Source organism: Typopeltis vanoorti, chromosome 22 (genome assembly GCF_054136105.1).
Source record: "Typopeltis vanoorti isolate ZY-2024b chromosome 22, IOZ_Tvanoo_1.0, whole genome shotgun sequence".
NCBI lineage: Eukaryota > Metazoa > Arthropoda > Arachnida > Uropygi > Thelyphonidae > Typopeltis > Typopeltis vanoorti.
In genome coordinates, this window is record NC_143570.1 from 87,181,679 (window position 1) to 87,199,102 (window position 17,424).

General features: G+C 36.8%; 1 protein-coding gene across 1 annotated transcript in view; it reads right to left on the reverse strand.

The window, feature by feature from the left end:
• The window catches only part of LOC150094544 (integrin alpha-PS1-like), a 397,822-nt gene that overhangs the window by 23,585 nt on the left and 356,813 nt on the right, over positions 1 to 17,424 (reverse strand). The window contains exon 22 of the mRNA XM_090412091.1: positions 9,824 to 9,952. Within this exon, the coding sequence (XP_090268217.1) occupies positions 9,824 to 9,952 (129 nt within the window). The remainder of the gene's footprint in view (positions 1 to 9,823; positions 9,953 to 17,424) is intronic.

Consider the following 17,424-nt stretch of genomic DNA (forward strand, 5'->3'; position numbering starts at 1 on the left):
GACATCACCATCCTACACATCAAATACCAGCACAGCATTCAAGCACCGAACGAATTATCATCAGACCACAACCCAATCCTACTTCACTTAGGGAACAAAGACCAGTCACCTCCCCCCAAAAAAAACCTCCACTGTCTGGGAGAAACTTAGGAAAGTGCTACCAGAACACATTGGTCCGGTTCCCCATATAAAAGCCAATGAAGAAATACACAACACGGCAATAAAGAAACTCGCCAATCAAATCAATAAAGCCATAACAGCAGCCACAGTATCCACGATTACCCACAAACAAAATCGTCTCCTGGAAGAAATCATGGACTTAATAAGGGAAAAAAACAGACAAAGAAAAAGATATCACAACACTAGTGCTCCCCAGGACAAAACAGCCCTCAACAGATTAAACAAATCTATCCTAGGAGCTCTCCAGAACCACAGGAACCAACAATGGGACAACAAGCTCACCTCCATCTCCACAGCAGATCATTCCATATGGAAATTCCTAAACAACCTCAGGAATAAGCGCAAATCCCCCCCCCCCCCCTCTGCAGGCAGAACAGCACCTTACATACACAGATGCTGACAAAGCCGAAGCCATAGCAAGAAACCTAGAGAAACAATGCAGTCCTGCATATGAGAACCTAAACATCAGCCATGTATACAAGATCCATCGTAAAGTCAGGTTCACAGTAAATTGTCCCGATGTCAATCCAAGCCCTATAATGCCTACCTCACCTGCCGAAATAATCGGCATCATCAACCATCTCAAGATCAAAAAAGCCCCAGGTCCTGACGGCATCACTAACCAAGTCATCAAGGCACTACCATGCAAAGCCATAGCACATCTGGCAAACATCATAAACTCCATCCTCAAATGGCAACACTTCCCCCAGTCATGGAAAATAGCTGACATCATCCCAATTCACAAACCAGGCAAAGACCCACACCTACCTGAAAATTACCGTCCCATCAGCCTGCTAACCAATTTAGGGAAAATAGCTGAGAAAATCATCCTCATCAGACTCCAAGATCATGTCAACCAACTAAATATCATTCCACAAGAACAATTTGGCTTCTGTCAAAATCACAGCACCATCCAACAGATCCACAGACTGGTAGAATACATCACCACAGGATTTAATTGGAATCAACACACTGGAGCCGTCTTCCTAGACATCTCAAAGGCCTTCGATAAGATCTGGCACCAAGGCCTCCTCTACAAACTTATCATTGCTAACCTTCCACTAAACATGATACACCTGATCAAATCATACCTCTCCAACAGGAGGATGCAAGTCAAAATCAATGAAACAGTCTCAACCCAATGGAAAATCCTCGCTGGAGTTCCTCAAGGATCACTGCTAACCCCGATCCTGTTCAACATCTATATGGCAGACATTCCTCAAAATCCTCTCACATCCACCACCGCCCTTTATGCTGATGACACGGTTATTCTAGCCAGATCTCGCCAACCATATCTCGTTACCAAAAAACTACAAGATACCATCCTGAATCTAGAAAAATGGTTTAAAGACTAGCGACTACAATTAAACCCACCGAAAAGCAAAACGATACTCTTCACAAGAAGACGAGCATCCCCCAAAGGAGACATCACCCTGTTCAACTCCAAAATTCCCTGGAAAACTGAAGCAAAATACCTCGGAATAATTCTCGATAAGCAATTATGCTTCAACAGCCACATCAAGAGCACATGCACCAAAGCTTCAGAAGTTATTGCCCAGCTATACCCCTTGATCAACAGACACAGCAAACTAAGCTCAAGAAACAAAATTCTACTGTACAAGACAGTGATCCATCCCACAGTTATATACGCCTCCCCAGCCTGGAGCCATACCTCCAAGACAAACATCCTCAAGCTACAAAGACTACAGAACAAATGCCTGCGAATGATTCTGGACGCCCAGTGGTTCATCAGGAACGCCCAGATCCACCGGGACATAAATATCCTCTACATCTCTCCACTATGAAGACATCTACGCATCCAAACCAACTAATACAGCAAGCCGGAAACTATGACGGTAATGACCACTGGAAACATAAAAGACCAAAAGCCATCCTAACATTCAATGACGAGTAACCACTTCTGCCCACTCAGGGCGAGCTGAAATAGCTCACAAATCTCTCCCATCACTGCTCTCGAAACAGACAACAGGGAATATGAAAAGCGTCAAGCTTCACCCTCTGCGCCATATACAGGGTGTTCGGGATAAATTTGACATATTTATAATTAATTATATTTTTCCGTAAGTTACATGTATTAACACACACTTCTCTTCATTTAAAAGTTTGGACCCTTCTTCATTCATATACAAGATGTCAGAAAGGATGGATAGCTGGAACCCACCTGAATCATGGAAGAGAATAACTTGTATCATGATGATTCGTGCCCGCCATCAAAATAAGGATATTACGACTGCTGCCCAATGCTCCCTGAATACAGTAAAAACAATCAGGCATGAACTAGAGACTTGCAATGGTGACTACGAGGATGTAGCAAGAAGAAAGATCCCTAGCAGACGATCTGATTGCGTTCGTACAGCAGAATTCCTCGCAAATCTGCAGGAACAGGTGTTGAAGAACCCTGGCATTGGAATTCGGGCTTTGTTCGTGGAGTTGCTAACTGTAGTCAAGCCCTGGATAACAAGGGTAGCCAATGGTAGGCCGTATGTATGGCAGCAGGATTCGGCCCCTTGCCACACCTCTGGGAAAAGTCAAAAATGGTTGTCTGAAAATTTCTACGACTTCACCAGTCCAAATGTTTGGCCTCCAAACTCCCCAGACCTTAACCCCATGGATTATTTTGTATGGGGCGCAGTTGAAAAAGACACCAATCGCACTTCCAGTAATACAAAAGCCCAGTTAATGGATAAAATTAAAACAGTTTTTGCGGCCCTTCCCAGGGAGACTGTAGCATCAGCTTGTTCGAGGTTCCGAAGCAGAATTGAAGCTGTGATCGATGCTAATGGTGGTTATTTTGAGTAAATCTTGTTGATAGTATTGTAATTAACTCTGCCTGTAATGTTTTTTTGTCAATTCATTAAATTTAATAGATACAAAGGAGATTTTCTTTTTCCTTACGAAACTGTCAAATTTATCCCGAACACCCTGTATGTCCTGCGTCCTCGGTATCACATCAGGGTTTGACTTCCACTGATGGGACCTCACAGGAAGTTGATAATATACATACACATGGTGTGTGTGTGAGGAATAACAGTTCCTTCAACTATGAAGGAAAATAAGGTGTTAGCATATGCCAATGATGTAGTGGGCATTCTGAAGGATAATGATTCCATATATTTTTTTTTGGTATTTTGGAAAGTGGGATCTTGGTGGCATTCCTTTTGGACTAGCCTCTAAGAGAGAGAACCCTTTATTATACTTGGAATTCCCTTCTCCGCTTACCCAATATTACTAGTTCAAGAACTTTGAAACCTTAGAAGACTGAAAAATAGGGCTACTTTCCTTTTCTTCTAAACCATAGTACTCAAAACCATAATCTTTCCTCCTCAGTTTTAAATAATAAATATTACAGAATCAAAGAAGCTGAAGAAAAGCAATTATACAGTAAGACTGTGCAATTTTTTTGATCCAGCCGATACCAAGAAGTTAAAGGAAATTCTTCAACTATCAAAGAAACATGGAGTATTTGGGCTTCCAGTCTTAAAATTTTGCTATTTAAGCAATACAGCTTCAAAAATCCATAAAATGTTGCAGACCAATCACACATGTGCAGACCTTCTCCTGTACTACCTGGATTTTCTTCCCCTGTTTTTGGAGTAAATTATTATAAAGGTCCAAAAGCTGAGATTGTTCCTGAATACTACAACACTGGCATTGACATTCTTTCCATTAAAAATAAATAAAATAAAATTTGGTATAAAGAAATCTTTAATCTCTTTTGCTGCGAAGTTCCACAGTTGGATACTGACAACAACATTTTGTTTCATAGCTTGATGAAGTTCCAAGGGTACCTTAACAGGAAGGATCTTGCTTGGAGAATTGCATATGGTCGCCTTCCAGTCAATGACATCAAATGGAGGTATTTGAACATCGGAGTTCCAATCTGTGACATTACCAATTGGAAACAGTAGAACATGCATTCTACAGCTGTCCCTCTTGCACTGTGTATTTGGAACAGATACACATCTATCTGTTCCAAATACAAACAGATGTAATGTATCGGGCATTCCATTACTTATAACAGAACAGGTTATTTTTTTGCAGTACCCACCACCTATCTGGGAAGAGAATTTTGATTTTTATAATTAATGAATTAATATACCATTTATGGAAAGTTAGAAAGAAACATTTGAAAACTAGCAAAATGCCATCCAAATGCTTTATAATATTTGTGTTGTGGAAATTTTATTGTTGTCAGATGATTTTTGCATTCAGAAACAAGCATTCTAACAGATATCAAATTTTTGACACTAGATGGCGTAGACTGCCCACATTATGCAATATTCATCAGGGGGAGATAAAATTTTGTCTATTCTTCCTATGAAAGGTTTCTAAATAGTTCCATCTTCTTAATTCAAAGTGGTCTTATAGTCAATTGCAGAGATGACTAGAGAGCAATCCCAGGTATCAAATTTTTGACACTAGATGGCGTAGACTGCCCACATTATGCAATATTCATCAGGGGGAGATAAAATTTTGTCTATTCTTCCTATGAAAGGTTTCTAAATAGTTCCATCTTCTTAATTCAAAGTGGTCTTATAGTCAATTGCAGAGATGACTAGAGAGCAATCCCAGGCAGAGAAGGCCAACTCAAGGTGGTTAATTCAGATAATGCTAACCATCTGGGTATCAGTCATCTTTGCATTTTAATTTCAATTGGTCTTTTGGTTATTCATCTCTATTAGATTATGAAAAATAAAACTGATAGCCTTTGGCTACATGATGACATAAAAGAGCTGAGGCCTTTTCTCTGTCTCCCATACTGTCTTTTCTTTTCCCTACTACTATCAGGCTCTCTTGAACCCCTATACTAACTACTCTAGGCCTATGATGAGCACCTCTTTACTTTTTCACCTCAATAAAGGTTGAAACAAGTCTGGGTAGTGCCCCCTTCCCATAATGCATAGCATTATATTTGTCCATTAGGATATGTTCATTGCATTATGGGATACTAAGGGAAGTGATGAGAAGTTATTAGCTTATATATATACAAGTAGCCCAGTTGTGAAGAGACTTCATGCCCAAACTTTGTGTGTTTACACTAGGATAAAAGATGAAACCAATATAATTTCTTGGCATATTTAATTTATGTTACAGGAGAAAACTGAAAGACTTCTTCACCACACTGAACTAAAAGTTTCTTTACATCCAGTTGGTAAACTAATTTCCTTCCTAGCCCATCCAAAAGACAAATATCCTCCTCTCTCTTATATTGTAGTTTACATGATCCATTTTTCATGCAGAATTTGTGATCATGGGCAGATGGATCATTCAGCTTGGATTCATCTACACAAACATTGAAATTATATTTTATTTCAGGAGTCTGAAAAGTCTGGCTTAGCCAGCCATGCCTTATCCATTAGGCATGGAATTCATTGTGATAAAACTGGAGTCCTACACAAATATTATATAAAGCAAGTTGTGAAGTCCACATTCACAGTCCAAACCATAACAAAAATGATTGCCTACAACTTTCCCAATTTTGGGAAGTCATCATAAGTAACACTCCTCATTCCTGTGGTTCATAAATTTGTCATTATTTAAATTTCTTTGAATTCGAATTATTCTAAATGGAGTTATCCTCCAAGTTGTTATTCCACTTTATAAGACCTTGATACGTTCACATCTTAATTACGGAGCTCAGCTCTTTGCTATTTCTTAAGGATGAGGAAGCAATGGAGAAGATTCAGAGGTGAGCGACCAAGATGGTGAGTTGTCTGTGGAATGTTCCCTATGAGGATAGATTGAAGATGTATGGATTGCAGAAGTTAGTTGATAAGAGAAAAATTGGCAGAAGATAGAAACATTTAAGTTACTTAAAGAGTTTTATGGAGAAATGTTTCAGTTACTTGGCTAGAAATGCCAGAACAAGAGGTCATCCCTGGAAATTGAATAAAGATGTGGTTAGTAGGGGTTTGAGAACAAGATTTTTTGCTTGGAGAGTTATGAATGAGCAGAATGAGTTGCTAGAGTCAGTTGTAAGTGCGTTGTCTCTTAATGGATTCAAGGAGAGATATGACAGATTGTGTGGATAGTTTGGGTCGTCCACGATGAGTCTTCAATCTCCATGGAGGTGCCTGTACAATAATAATAATAATCCCTCATTGCAGACTCCACACAGGAAACCACATTTCTTTTACTTCATACATAACTGTTCAATGAGTACTTCAACAACAGTACTCATCTTATCTGATTTACAGTCATACTGGGAATGTCTTGATATTTGTAACAGTTTATGATTACTTATTAATAACTCCTCAAAATTATTTTTTTAGAAATTTCCTAGATGTATGATGCACACTCCAAATATTGCAATCTCTGAGAAGGCTGGTAATGCAATAACAGAAAGCAAGAGGGAGACCATAAAATAGTAGCTTGTTAAAAAGGCTTCAATGATAGACACCATAAAATGCCCTGGAAAAATCAAGAATGATCACATAAATTTCTCTCAATTTTTCCATTGGCTGTGTCCAAAGACTGATAAGGACAGCAAGGAGGTCCACCATAGAATGAGAATTGCCAAATCAGTATTGCTGATCACTAACTGATGGATCCTCAGATTGTGTAGTTGGTTGTTGATAACCTTCTCTATCAGTTTTGGGAGTACTTTGATAGTTTAAGAGTTCACTTTTTATTTTTATTTTATTAAAGGCCTTCTGTACTGTTGGATAGATGCTAGATGAATGTACCAGCTAATGCTTATACAGGTGATACAAATTCATGTTAATTCTGGAGCATAATTGAAGAGATATCATGTGGGTCAGTTGACTTATTAGTACTCAGATTAATGAGAATTTTTCTGATGTCCTGGCAAAAGATCAGAGGAGGTACAGTGTAGGTAATCTGTATAATGGCAAGGGGAAATTTTCTTTCATTATATAAACAAGAGTTGAAAAAGAAGAATGATGCCTTCGTAGCAAGGGACAAGAAGGATAAACTGCTAGTTGGGCAGGAGGCAAGCATATTGCATTTGATCCTTATGAAGTCTGTTTTGGATTTTTTGATAATTTTCTTACACCTGTTTCTGACTGCAGTGTAAGCAACTAGAAATATTTGGTCAGAGTATGTGTTTGGATCAGGAGAATGGAAAAGAGGCACAGAAGTCCTAGAGATCACTCTCATTTCTGGCATCACCATAATGCTGGCTGTAAAAAAGGAGATGTGAAAAGATTATGGTCAGCATTACTAATAGCACAGCAGACATCTACAATGTATTTGGAGGGAGCTGATCAGGTCTGGAGTGTTTGAAGAATGATGAGAATTATTTGGCCTTCTTGTTGTTTAATTAACTATTTGTGTTAGATCATGACTGACAGCAAAATTATGGATTTAATCGAGTTTGATTTGAGAAATTAGAGAAGGAGGTATAGTATGTTTTATATGAACATTAATTTAGTAGGAAGATAATCGTGCAATATGGGTAATTAGATCATATAAAGGGTAGCTAATAGATTTGTAATGTGTACTACATAGCTTCTCCCATTCAAATGTCATTTGGATGGGATGAAGTGCAGCTTGATGAAAACAAATGGGGACCTGATGATTTGTTTCCATTAAATACATTAAAATAAAGTGCTATCCAGCCTGTGCACTACAGGAAGTTGCACATTACTTAAAAATTTCAGTATAACTAAAATAAGCATACATAAAAAAAATAATTTTTTTAAATAAACACATATCAGGGATGTATATTCTGGGTGTGCTAGGTGTGCGATGAACACCCACAGAATAGCAATATTACCGATATATTTTTTGCATTTATTCCTGTAAAGACTCCATTAATCTTACTGTTATAATTCTGTCACTGACTGGAATAAACATTCGAGGATTTTGATAACAATAACCAGAACTTTGATTATAATAGACGGATTAGTTTTAATTCATTTTAAATGGTGTGTTTTGGGACTGACTGATTTTGATAACAATAGCCGATTGATAATATTATTCATGATCACAATAAGCAGATTCTACTGTGCATAACAAAGTACATATCATTAGCTGGCATTTACCAGATACTGTGTGAATGTAATCTAACATACTTTGGACAAACAGGCAGTTCTGTGGAAAAAAAAATTAATGAACATTAGTATTATATCGAATACGTGTATCCTCAAAAGTCTGGTCTGGCACAACATAGTATTGACACTAAACACAATATCCAGTGGGATAAAGCTCATCTTCTCCATAGATGCAAGTTTAAATATGAATGCCTTTTCAAAGAAAGTTGCAAAGCCCATTCACATCTAACGTTGTATAAGTCTCTGATCAGACCACACTTAGACTATTGTTCTCAGATTTGGTCCCAAGGATTTGAAGGGGATAAATTAACTGTGGAAAGGGTACAAAGATGTTTTCAGGACTGTACAATTTTGGTTATGAGGATCAGCTGAGGGAATGTGGACTGCAGAGTTTGGTGGATAGAAGAAGGAGAGGTGATATGATTGAGACTTTTAAACTGTTGAGAGGTGGTTACAGGGTTGACACTGGGGAGTTCTTTCGCTTGGTTGAACAGCGGGAAGGAGTGATGACTAGAGGCCTTCCCTGGAAGTTACGAAAGGAAACTGTGAGAAAGAGGGTGAGGAGTGGTTTCTTTGCATGGAGGGTATTTGAACCGTGAAATGCATTGCCTGATGGAGTGGTGAGAGCGAGAACGGTTAACGAGTTTAAGAAGTGGTATGATAGACTTTGTGTTTCTTAGGGGGGACCTCCCCTTGATGAGTCTTGACAGACTTCATGTTCTTAGGAAGGAAGGACCTCCCACGATGAGTCTTTTGACTCCATGGAGGCCTGAATAATAATAATAATTGTTTCCTAGCTTCATGTGATTCCTAAAATTAAACACAGTATATTAAATGCTTCATAAGAAGACACTTTTCGACATGTAAACATTGCATCACATTCACGTTAATGGTCAGGGTGTGCTGTCACAAATATGGACACCTTTAAGTCTTTTGAATAGATGTACTGATGGCACAGTAGGTCAAATTCTTAGTTTTCCAGTGGTTTTAAACCACCCAGAATACAAGGCAGGCTGTGTGCTAAGACAATAGCATCCAAAAATCAGTGGCCATAAGTGGTTTCTGTGTCAACTAATCCAATTGAATGTTGTCATTTGTCATGAGTCGATGTTTTTGTTTTTTGAGTTTCATCTGTTTTGCATGTGTGAAGTGTAAACTGATGTGTTTAGGACACCGATATAAACAAGTTTTTAATATATAATTTTCTATAAGTAATTTATAACTTTTTTTGCCCATATTTACAATGGCAAAATTGCACTGAACCAATTAAGATGAGAGCTTATGTGCTATGCACTTTTAAAACTTTCATACCTCAATAAAAATGCAATCATTATGGTCAAATTGATGTGAATTTTGTAGCACGAGTTGCATATACCACAAGACAGCACACCCAACCTAAATGGGCACACGGTGCCACTGACACACACAAGTTTTTGAAAGAAGCAAGGAATGGAATTTTATACACTGAAGAAATTAATGATGAACTGGACCAGGTGAAGGAGTGGGGCAGAAACAAAAGAGTTTACCACCTCTATAATCTTTCAAATACAAGTACTAATATGATAATATTAGCTATTTTGATTATTTTTATTTATTTATTTATTTACCAAAGTAACTACATGCTCCATCTTTCCATCTATACGAAGCTCTTGAGGAGCCACTTCTCGTTTTCGCCTCTGATATGAAGAGTGATATTCTGATGTAAAAGAGCCATCTGACTGAAATTCTCGTCGTTTCTAAAATAATAAACATTCATACAGTATAAGAGAATATTATTCTACTAATAAATGGACAAAATAATAAAAGCTAATTTATGAATAGAATAAAATCACACGGAAAAAATGCAAAACTAAATTTTGTAATACTAATGTCATCATCATCATCATTAAATTCCTAATATATATCCTCAAAGGGTGTAGAGGACATTATGAAAGTACTACATGAAAAGTTTACATAATTATTAATCTTGTATACAAATAAAACTTGTATACCCCCTGAGGTCTCCAAATATTGCCTTTCATTTCAAATTTCTAAGGCACTTTTTACTGTATCAATCCAACTATATCATGGTCTTCATCTAGATCCAATCTTATCACATCATATATTTGAACTTCCAAGGCACTTGTTACTGCACCAATCCACCTATATCATGTGTCTTAATTCGGGTCTTTTTTCTTGTCATCTTGACAAAAAAAACTTGTGCTAATCCTTTCTCTTCCATTCTGCTTAAGAGACCATACCACACAAGATTAGCTTTGCTCACCCACTCCTGAATATTAACAATATCAGGTTCCTTTCTAATATTCTTCTTTTAAATACAATGTGGTCATTGATGCCATCTAACTCCTCTAATCTTTCTCAGAACTCTCATATCTATTAGTCCATTACTTGTCAGTAATGCAATATTGTCATATCTAACATTTTGTTCTTCTAAGGCACTTCTGACTGAATCAATCCAAAAGGCTTCAATGCTAAACACCATAAAGGGCCCTGGAAAAAATCAAGAATGATCATATAAATTTCTCTCAATTTTTTCCATTGCTATGTCTAAAGGCAGACAAGGTTAGCAAGGAAACCAAGGTCTTCCTTTCCAAGGTTTTCCCTGCCATCTTGCCATCATAAAACATGTTTTCTAACCTTTCCTCATCCATTCCATTAAAGTGACTATACCACTTTTGATTAGCCCTATTTACACATTTTTGAATGCAAACAATGACAAGTTCCTTCCTAATGGCTTTATTTTTAATATGATTGTGCCATTGATGCCATCTATTCATGGCCCTTAATTTTTCCAAGAACACTCATATCTGTGGTCTCTAATCTTTGATCAAGTGCTTTATTTCTAACCCAACTCTCAAATCCATAACTTAAAACTGGTTTGAACACTGTCTTGTATACAGCTAGTTTAGGGTTTTGATTAATTTCTCTACAATTCTTTATAAAGTTTTTCAAATGAAGTCCTGCTATACCACCTTTGCTAATACTGTTGTCTATTTCCATAATTAATTTGCCATCTTCACTAAAAATTGTGCCTAAATAGCTGAAATGTGATTCTCTTTCTATAAGTGTTCTCAATTCAGGATGCAGTTGATGTTTTCAGTGTTCCTGTCTATTTTTGCAGTTTCTTTTTATATTGCTAATTTTCCTAGTGAATTACGGTTGTTATTCAATTTAGTTAGGAAATTATTATTATTATTATTATTACATGACACCTCCAAGGAATCCAAAGACTCATCAAGGGAAGGCACCTACCACTCTCTGTCCCTACCACTCAATCCACCAACTACAGCAAACTCCATCATCTACACCAATGCAATCTACTGCCCACCATCAAGTCAATATCCTTCAGATTTCAACTTTATTTATTTAGGAGTATTGCATTGTCTGTAAGAAGGAAGGCAGGTGAGTTGAATATCTCCAATTTTGACATCAGACATAATGTGATCAATATATAGATGATGAATAAACAGTGGAGATATAATGTGTACCCTTGTCTTGCAGCTGATTTAACATCCAACTACCTTCTTGTGCCTTCAATTCTAAATGCTAATTTAAAACTTAAAAACCATTTACACCATATAATCGAACAACTTTTCTCTTGGCACCTTATCCATGCATTTTCCAGATCTAGAAACTAAAATACCAATCCTTGTTATACTCCCATGATTTCTCAACTGTCTGTCTTAAAGTGAATATCTGATCCTGACAACCTCAGTTTAGCCTAAACCCAGCTTATTCTTCTTCATTATATTTTTATCTTCAGTTTTCATGCCACCTTTATCATTTCTGATTATTTTTACAGTACTCTTGCCTCCATTTCTAAGCTTTTTCAATAGCCTCCAGAATATTTTCTCAACTTCCTAATATTTATCTTCTAGATTCTAGAAAGTCTATCCATTACTTTTATTTGGCTGCTTTACAATACTCTGCTTTGTTATATTTTCCTCTATTTTCTCAAAGCACAAGCTGATTTATTGCTAGGAGCTTTTGCTATGCTTTCTTCTTTTTCATGATTACTTGTTCAACTTCTTGAGTAGTTCATTTGTGCAGTTCTGTTTTTTTTTTTTTTAATCCTTGGAGACAACCTAATTGCATGCTTATCTAGCTGGACAATCAATGTTTTATTCAGGGTCTGCAAGGAAATTCCTAAGTTTGGTTCTTATTTTCAAACTCTTTCATTTTTAATTGAATAATATTCATGTATGAGTATACAGGTTCACCACTGAAAGCAGCTCGACTTTCATTCTTTTTCAAACTTTCTTAATCAAACTTTCTTAATACCTCTCAATATATTCAATTTATCCTACTCAAAATTAAATAGTGATTACTTCCTATTTCAAATCCTCTATACTTGTGTCCTGAACCAGCAGATGTCACTATCAACAATAACAGTCAATGAAACTCATTTCTTGTGTCTTATCTCCATGTGAATCTGTGTACATCTTTATGTTGGAATAGTTAGTAATGACTGTTCTGAATAGAAATCTAGCAGATATGTACCATTATTATTAGCTCTGCTCTTTTTTCCAAAAACATTTCCCATATGTCCGGCAATCATTTCCTACTCTGCTGTTTCTATTTCCAATGAGTTCTATTTCCAAGAAATTCCTCAATTTCTTCCTTAGTAGAACTTTCTGTGGGATCATAGCACAAATAACTCATTTTCCAATTCCCTATTCTGATATTTGCCCGCACCACTCTATCTGATAATAGCTGTCGCTCAAGGAGATTATCCTCATATTCAGTGTTGAATACTATAGCTACTCCTGTTTCTTGATCATTATTGCCTGAATATTACATACAGGCAAATAGACCATGAGAACACATGCAATTCACAGATTTAAAAAAAACTGCTGGTGATGAGTGGTAGACTGGTGGTAGTTTTGTGTAATAGGAGAATTAAGTTAGTAAGGGGAGATGCTGAGATGTTAGTAGCAGAGTGAAGTAGAGTGTCCTCCCTGAATGAGTCTTTGGACTCCATGGAGGTGTCGCATAATAATAATGATAACAACATCTTATATTTGTTGCTTAAAATAATGTCACCTGTTCATCTTCTTTATTTTTGTAACATCTATTATGTTGATCTAGTCTTTATCCAATTATTTTGCTAGTTCATTTCTTTTTTCTATTAATGCTTCCAATTAGAAGCATTAACAGTTGATGGTGCTACCAATTTGAACTCAATGTAAAGCTGGAGTTCGTCCAGTAAATGACATTTCACTGTAAATTCCTGGTTCTCTGAAGAAATTCCCATGGGCAGTGTTTAACCATGCTGTTTCCCAGTCAGCATGAAATACCATACCGTCATTTTATTTTGACTTAACTTAAATCAATTTGTATTACATACATTAATATATTATAGCAATATTAAATTCAGAGTTAAATAATTTAAAAAAAAAATGTCTTTCAGAAGTGGAAAAGCATAACAGGATTATTTTTCATTTATAAAATTTGAATTGAGAGTAATCTGCCTATCCCATGCTGATATCTGTAGTTAAAAACATAAGCAACAGAATCTAGAGCCTGGATAATTAATTTCTAAGTATGGAGTGAAGATTAAAGACTGAAGAGATGCTGTTAGAACACGAGAGAAAGTAACAGTGCTGTGCGACCACAGATGCGAGACCCCTTGACACTTCTGCGCATGGCAGAAGAAGGCGAATTCATTCCGATAATAGGTTAATCAATGTGTTTCGTGGGATGAGTGTTTATTATTATACATCGGAAAATTATCTTTTTTTTTAAATGAAAATTCTAGTTTTTAAAGTAGTAACTATTTTACTTGAGAACAGTTGGAAAATTTTATGTATAAAGCACATGATTTCACGTGTTGGTGATGAATTCGTACATCACCTTATTCCCTTCAACATGAATTGACTCTTCTTGGCAATCTGCGAGTGACAGCTCTTGCTTCTGTGGTCGAACAGTAGTTTTAGTGTTGGAAGTTTATTTTCCCACTTGGTTAGACTATAATAAATTTAGTTTAATCCTTTACCCAAGTGTAGGCAAACAAAGTTTGCGCCTGAAGTAGTTAAGGACTGAGGCAACTCGTAGTAAAGGTGGACCAAGCTCTCATCACTCCTTGTCTCAGTATCTCCCATAATGCAAAGCACATCTACTTGCGGACATTTTTAAAGCTATACATTAAGGGAAGGGCCACTACCCAGACCGGCTTCGACCTTTATTGAGGTCTCGTCAGTGGGAGGCAGACCCAGAAGTGGTGATACTAAGGCAGAGGCAATGGAGAGGTCATATTTACTTATACGAGTTGCCAAAAGGTATACGACCCTATTATTAATTTACTCTGGATTTAGAGAAAGATGTTGGAAGTTTACTTTCCGTAAGTATTCCGGAAATATGAAATTAAATATGACCTCTCCATTGCTTCTGCCTTAGTATTACCACTTCTGGGTCTGACTCCCACTGACGAGACCTCAATAAAGGTCGAAACCATTCTGGGTAGTGGCCCTTCCCTTAATGCATAGCTTTATACATGTCCGCAAGTAGATGTGCTTTGCATTATGGGAGATACTGAGACAAGGAGTGATGAGAGCTTGGTCCACCTTTACTACGAGTTGCCTCAGTCCTGAACTACTTCAGGCACAAACTTTGTTTGTCTACACTTGGGTAAAGGATTAAACTAAATTTATTATAGTCTAACCAAGTGGAAAATAAACTTCCAACATCTTTCTCTAAATCCAGAGTAAATTAATAATAAGGTGGTACACCTTTTAGCAACTTATATAAGTAAATATGACCTCTCCATTGCTTCTGCCTTAGTATCACCACTTCTGGGTCTGCCTCCAACTGACGAGACCTCAATAAAGGTTCGAAACCGGTCTGGGTAGTGGCCCTTCCTCTAATACATAGCTTTATACATGTCCACAAGGAGATGTGCTTTGCATTATGGGAGATACTGAGACAAGGAGTGATGACAGCTTGGTCCACCTTTACTACGAGTTGCCTCAGTCCTGAACTACTTCAGGTGCAAACTTTGTTTGCCTACACTTGGGTAAAGGATTAAACTAAATTTATTATAGTAGTTTTAGTGGGTAAAAATGAAATGAAAGGTGACAAGCATGGAATATGAGGCAATATGGAAGAGTTATTAAAAGAAGCAAAGAAAGAAAGAACAAGAAAGATTGTGGTCTGATCCTATGATACAATAGCAACAAACTGATATAATATAAATTAAAGATGCCAAGAAATTATATTCTTGGTTTAATCCTTTATTCAAGTGTAAGTTGGATAAAGCAAACAGTTTGAGGCTGAAGTAATTTCAGGACTAGGTTACTTGTATACAGAAGCTAATGACTTCACTTCGCTTGCCTTAGTATCCCATAATGCAAAGCACATATCCTTATGGACATGTATACTGCTGAGCATTATGGGAGGGCCACTACCCAGACAAAGAAGTGATAATAAGGTTGAAGTAATGCAGAAGTCATATTTCCATATACGAGTAGCCAAAGGGTGTCACACCTTATTATTAAAATACTCTAGATTAGAGATAGAGGTTGGAAGTTTTTTTTCACTTGGTTATACTACAAATTAAAGATGTTAAGAAATTATATTCTTGGTTTAATCCTTTATCCATGTGTAAGCAAACAAATTTTTAGCCTGAAGTAATTTCATGAATAATTTTAACAATAAGGAATGATACCTTTTACCTACTTGTAAATGGAAATATGACTTCTGCATTACTTCAACCTTGGTATCACGTCTGGATCTGGCTCCTACTGATGAGACCTCAATAAAGGTCGAAACTGCTCTGGGTTATGGGAAAGTGACCTTTCCCATAATGAATAGCATTATACATGTCCGTAAGGATATGTGCTTTGCATTATGGGATACCAAGGCAAGTGATGTGAAGTCATTAGCTTCTATATAGAGTTTCCCTGTCCTGAAATTACTTCAGATGCAAACTTTGTTTGCTTATACTTTGATAAGGATTAAACTAAGAATATATCAAGAATGTTGGCCTGGTTAGCCGAGTGGTTAGCATATCTGCTCTCCAGCCAAAATCCGTGGGTTCAAATCCCACCATGGCATGGATGTTTGTGATTGTCTGTGAAAATACTAGTGCTGGTGGTAGGCAGTAGATGCTGCTGGCGTAGACGATGACTGAGAAATGTAGAATAGGTGCCTTCCCTAGATGAGTCTTAGGATTCCCTAGAGGTGTGATAATAATAATAATAATAATAATAATAATAATAATAATAATAATAATTTCTTGGCATCTTTAATTTAAGTATAACCAAGTGAAAAAACTTCCAAAAACTGATATAATATGATGTGCATACTGATGAGAGAAGGTCCAAGATTGAAAATGAGTCAATGCACAGATTGTATAAGAGCAATGGTGTGTGTGTGTGCAGTTTATAGATGAAATGAGATAAATGGACTGAAGAACATATCTACAAACAGATAGCTTTCACTTATCTGTTTTGTCTATACAAAGTGTTATTCAGGAAGAGAATGGAAATACAAAACTCAGGTAATAGGAAACTCTTCTTGGAACAGCATTTTCAGAATTTGTGGGGTATGCAGTTAATCTCACACTCACTCATACCCACTTCAGTGATGCAGAGTGTTTCTCATTTGTCAAATCTGCATGGTATAGTCATTAAAAGATACCTGTGGGCCCAAGGAATATTGAAATTCATGTTACACACTTGCCAAAGAAATTTCTGGTATTGGTTAGTTCAACTTGTCCAAAAATTATAGGTTTCAAAGAAACCTGGTTAATGAAGGAAGATATAGTTACAAGGATGAAAAAAAAATGATTCTACACTAAAGAGGAGGTCCACCTTATAGTATGTTAGTGTTGCACATGGAGAAGAAAAAGAAAACATGTTCATAGTTATTTGAAGGCCTGTGGATTGTATTCCTTAGGGGGGAAAGGAAAGATAAGCTGAGATTATTCCAGAGGGCAGCAGTAGAAGGAATGAAGAAAGAGAAAAAGAAATTATTCTGCAAGTTGGGGAAAGGGATGTTAATTAACTGTTGCTTGCATTTTAGTGGATTCTAAAAAAGAATAGGAAAATTACCAATGCCATTATTTGTAAAATATGCAAGTCATGACAACTGAATACTTGTGTGAAAGTAAATGGAATGACTTGGTTAGAGAAGGGTTGTTAATCTAAATGCTCTTTTCAAGTACCGAATGAAGCATTTTTTGGGAACATGTCAGGGGCACTCCCAAATG